This window comes from Nicotiana tabacum, chromosome 1 (genome assembly GCF_000715075.1).
Source record: "Nicotiana tabacum cultivar K326 chromosome 1, ASM71507v2, whole genome shotgun sequence".
NCBI classification, from domain to species: Eukaryota; Viridiplantae; Streptophyta; class Magnoliopsida; order Solanales; family Solanaceae; genus Nicotiana; species Nicotiana tabacum.
Genome location: NC_134080.1, coordinates 38753995 through 38759255, shown reverse-complemented (window position 1 = coordinate 38759255; position 5261 = coordinate 38753995). Strand labels below are relative to the sequence as shown.

Sequence of the window (5261 nt, the reverse complement as noted above, 5' to 3'; positions counted from 1 at the left end):
ACCCATACATATATATCAAAAACATCATCTTTACCATAATCTTTTTGAGCCAAGATATATCAGAAACGTCATCTTTACCCTAGGGTAGGGATAAGGTCTGCATGTTGTTGTTTTACAAAGTACTGTATTTCTTCCCAGATCGTCAACTGCAAGTAGAGAAATAAGGTGTAGACGAATACTGGAAAGAATAAACGATTCATTTATGTTCCAGATAATAAAAGGCAGTAACGTATATGTTGGGGGGGGGGGGGAAAGAGAACAAAATAACTAGCAGGAAAAATCTGCAAAAATTTTCAAGGGTTTCTACATATCAGCTGTTAAGATCTCTATACTATCCTTAAAAACCTTCTTCATAGACTCAACAGCTTCCAATTTGCTTGTCAACAAACAGCAAAATAGAGTCATTGCATCTGAGACTTTGCCTCAGCCCGAAGAAGATCTCTTTCCTGTAATTTACAAACAGCTCCTACGCTCGTGCAAGAAGCTGGTACCCTGATTATCGCAGCTAGTTGTTTCGGTTGAGAAGGTCGACAACATCAGTTGTTTGTCCTCCTTCTGACCAAAGTCTAATTCCATAGTGTGCAAATTTCATCCTCTGAGGGCATTGCATTTAGATCAGGTAGAAAAAAACCTCTATTCTGATTCTCAGTTGAGTTTTCTCCCCGATGTGAATCAGATGATACCAGGTCATCATCTTCCATTGTGTGTCTTGACAAGACTGAATCAGCACGTTGAGTTAGCAAGTTGTTGCATCGATTGGATGCTGATTCTGCAGCCATTTCATTTGAGGTTTGTAGATTCAAATCAAACTGCACAACACAAGTTGACCAAAATTCAGTGCATCTACTCGTGAAAAAGGATTAACAAATCTAAAGATGAAATGCAGACGATGAAATCAAAGAACGAACCTTGATTCTCTTAAAGTTGTCACTCTTAACTCTTTGTTCATTGAGGGTCACATGAATCGATGCAAGTTCCTGTTAAGGCAAGAAAGAACACATATTTTAGACAAAGCAATTTTGTTTTTTGGATAATAAAAGATAAAGAAAACGGAACCATAGAAAGCTTACCCTCTTTAAATGTACCCTCTCTTTAAGAAGTAAGTTCTCTTCCTCCTTAAGTTCAGTGAATGTCTGCTAAAAGAATGTAATAAAAAGCTTGATCAATAAGAAGAATGCGAGCAGAAAGAGTTTAACTATCACAATTGTGTTTGAATGTAATGCTTACCCTTTTCTTCTTTGATCTTTTGCTGCAGCTGCTGCTGCTAATATTACTTGTTTCATTAGTGAAAGTGCCCTGCAAAACATGAGTCATCAACATTAATCACTGAATATAAAATTGCACCCCAAAAGATAAATAGCTTAGATTTTTTTTTCCTAAGCAACTAGACCAGAGAGGGACATTTGACACAAAGAGATGACAATTTAGTACAAAATCAGAGGACAGACATTGGACACAGGAGATAACAATTTAGGACAAAATCAGAGGGAGGACACCACAATAGCTCAGGTTCCTTGTTGGAAAGGAGATTTGGGCCCAAGGGGTACGAGAGGATAAGATTATTGCTCAGTATCAAAACAAGTCATAGATCCAACAAATGGGACCACTCACTTATATCTAACGAAAAGAAATAAGTAATAAATGTAGGCCCAGCCCAAGTAAGCCCAATGTGGATGAAGTCGATGTGATGTGGTTTACACTGTTCCATAATTCTAAAGGAAAGAAAAAGAAAAGCGACGGAATCTCACATGGAGAGAGCCAATAGAAAGAGGACACGTATTAGAAAGTACAGTGAGGGAGGGGGGTGCACATAAACAAGAGCGGCCAAAACTGTTGAGCCTAGGATATATATTGTGGATACAACTTCTGACTTATTCACACAGCCACAGGGATGATGATTCACACGAGTCCATTTATGCGATTTGACACCCGACCCAACCAAGTCTCTCTTTTACTTTTTACCTGCCCAAAACTAGGCAAAGTCACCATTTTACCTATCCTTGTCCGGCCTATGTTTTACCAAAATCTCATTCCTAATCAGCCAGCCATAAAGGAACGCAAAAAAAGACAGGGAGATTATTAGCTAGAACTAGAATATTAAAAAATGGATAATTATTAAGAAGTGTCAAATGCTTAGAATGAGAAGGAGAAAAAATTAAAGTAGAGAAAAGAAAAGGTGAGACTCAAATTAAACGCAATATATATTAAACTTTCAAAAATAAATAAATACATATAATAACTAGAAGGAAATTAGTAAAATAAAGTAATAGTCTTGACTTTAAAAATATTTGGATGCCATCTGCTTTTACTGGAAGATGCTTCCTAATTTACAAGCGCCAGAACTATAATTACTCACAAACAAGTACACCCCCCGCAACTTTCTTGCTACACTACTTCTTTCTTTCAGATCTGGATAAAAAGACTAGTTTGACCCCCGCAAAAAATACAGAAATGAAAGAAAAAAGGGAGAGATGCGGAGGAGTTAAGAAGTAACCAAATGTCTTGGGTCCACACCCAGCTATTCAACAAAAACCAACTGACTTCCACCAAACTTCCCATAGCAACTCCTTAAATGTGTAAAACTATACGCAAATAACAGGAAAAAAAAATTGAATTTTTATATAGTTCCAAAGTTCATTTTGTTCGAGGGAAGCTTTACCGGATCTGAATGGAATATCAAATCAAAAGGCCTCCCTCAAGAAAAAAATACTACTCCAAAAAAAAATGTGAAAAACAGAACCGGAGGGTAATTTGGTCATTCTAACGGAGGGAAAGGAAAAAGAAAAGGAAGCGGAGAAGAGGAAAAACGTGATCTTTCTGCATCCCTTTCTTAGAACTTATCCTCCTCACGTGAAACGCTATAACTTCTCCGACTGTCAATTACCCGACCCGATACTCCTTCCGCGGCAACCCGAAAAATAAAAAATAGAGGAAAAAAATTAAAAAATACAGCAAAAGAGACGAAATAAAAATTTTGAAAGAATAAAGCGGATAGAAAAGGCGACAATACACCGCGTCCGTCCATGGCGCGGCGGCGGATCGGACCGACGTTACAAAAACGCGAGTTTGACTCACTGAGTCTATATTTCAATTTCCCAATTCTAAACTGAAGAAAATTAGGCTGGTGACAAGGGGTAAAATGGTCATTACGGCTACACTAGAAAAAAAAAAGCGTATTGGGAAAGGAAAAGGAAAAAAGGATTGTCTCCTCAATGAACATAAAGTGACCTCTAAAACTCACTACGCGAAATATGAAGAAAAAACAGGATTTTCCACACTCAGCCACCTACGTCATCTCAAGGTTAGTCCGGTCAAATAGACGGCACTTTCATAGATCCGATGACTGGGAAGCTGACGTCAGCACCGGTGAGCTGAAAAAAGGATGAGAGACGGAAGTGTAAATGGTCAAATAGAGAGCTGTGTCAGAAAATGGAGAAGGTTCAACTACACAATCGGAAACTTAATCTTCCGACGCAATTGACAAAGGCAGAGATGCCAGCTGCAGAAGGAGAGGAATCGGCGGCGATGAGGAGAATGTTAGGCCGCCGATTTTTTGTGTGGTGGAAGATGAGATGAGTGAGAAAAGGGAAAGGGAATACAAACCTTGGATCTGAAGGCGGATGATAGATCGGAAGACGGTGGACGGCTAGACTCATCATAGCCGTCGTCACTAGGTGAACCAGCGCCGCCGCTCCAGGAAAGCGGCGTTATAGGGCTACACCTGGTAGTGGTGGTATACGCTTTCTTAACTGACATAGATGACGGCTTCGACCTCGGCTGACGGTGACCCCAACTACTCAACGGCAGTGTCAGATGCAAACCACCCTTCGCCGCCGCTGTAGTCGTCGGCTGCGGCGGCGGAGTAGTACTATTACGCAACTGAGACGAAGAAGAAGAAGATGGATGATGTTTGAGTCGGAAAAGCAGCTGCACCACCACCGAATCATCGGATAACGCAGCGGATAACCAATCGTCCTTCTTCATCTGAATGAATGCTTAGAGAAAATAGCTGCTGCACTGTGACTGAAAACCCACCCAAAAGAGGATGTGAGAATAGATGGAGGTTAAAGGAAGCTTAAAGGGGGTGGCGGAGAGAGAGAGAAATGGAGGAATTGATGGGGGCTATGGCTAATATATAATGGGGAGAGACTGAATGAATTCCTCTGTATTAAGATTTATATTTATATGTGCTATTTATGCGATCTCTTCTCTCTCTATCTGTAAAATGAATACTTCTGATTAAATGGAAATCTTGAAAATAATACTGTATATTGCGACTTTGTGAGATATATATCGCGTTTTACGTGTTATTGTGTGGATGAGTTATTAGAAGAGAGAAGATTGGGAAGAATCGAGTAGAATGCTTTCTTTTGTTTCTTATTGGGTTTTCTATACGGGTCGGGTTATAACTCTGACTCCCTCTTATTACTTTTTTTCTAGTTTATATTGGTGGGGAGCATAACATAAGTCTCGTGGGACCTACAGAATACACGTGGCCATTGCACTTCCGTGTTTTCCTCCGCCTAGGGTTTCATTTCATCCTTGGGCCAAACTACTCTATGCCGATTGTCATGTTAAGAAGCAACTTCTTTTTTCTTTCCTTAATAAAACACAATCAAAATATTATTTTCCACTTAGTGTGTGTTTGAGAAGTCGTATGAGAACTTGATATGAATAAAGTACTTTTGGTGTAAAAGTATTTTCCTATTGTTCTTAAGTATGCAACTTTTTAAAGTTAATAATAGGAGTAATATCTTAAATACATTACTGATTACACCATTGTTTGAATTCACTTAGAGCCCATTTAGATTAGCCGATTGTAAATAGTTTAATAAGCTTGAAGTACTTAAAAGTAGTGGTGAAATTGATTTTTTAAATAAATATTTATGTATTTGGATAGACGTGTTGAAAATGATAATAACCAGATGATGTGCTTAAAAAAATGTTGATAAGTTGTTATTTTATTAAAATGATCAAAATACCCTTAAAAACTTTACAAAAGATTATTAAAAATTTTCTTTGTAAATAAAAGATGAACAACGAATATGGAATAAAGAAACAGTTATGAAATTTATTTTGAAAAAAATATATTTTATGAATTAAAACATATTATTAAGGATAAACTAGTAAAAATTTTAGGCAGACTAAAAGTGCTTATAAGTTGAAAAACCATAAGTTAGGGGTGACCAACTTATGACTGATTTTAGTTTATAAGCATTTTTGGATGTTTACCAACTGCGTAAATAAGCAAAAAAATACTT

The 5261-nt window shown here is 37.8% G+C and overlaps 1 protein-coding gene across 2 annotated transcripts; it reads right to left on the bottom strand.

Moving 5' to 3' along the window:
• Window positions 1-258: 258 nt before the first annotated feature.
• Window positions 259-4379, bottom strand: LOC107816420 (uncharacterized). 2 transcript variants are annotated; one of them, XM_075250010.1, is made up of 5 exons: window positions 3604-4379; window positions 1228-1296; window positions 1071-1136; window positions 909-977; window positions 259-809 (listed from the first exon to the last, which is right to left on the bottom strand). In XM_075250010.1, the coding sequence occupies exons 1-5, from the start codon at window positions 3982-3984 to the stop codon at window positions 567-569; spliced, it is 828 nt and encodes a 275-aa protein (XP_075106111.1). In that variant the 5' UTR covers window positions 3985-4379; the 3' UTR covers window positions 259-566. The 2 variants fall into 2 exon arrangements, with proteins under 2 accessions (XP_075106111.1, XP_075106115.1); XM_075250014.1 differs by having other exon boundaries at window positions 1071-1133; window positions 3604-4151.
• Between the last annotated feature and the right edge of the window lie 882 nt (window positions 4380-5261).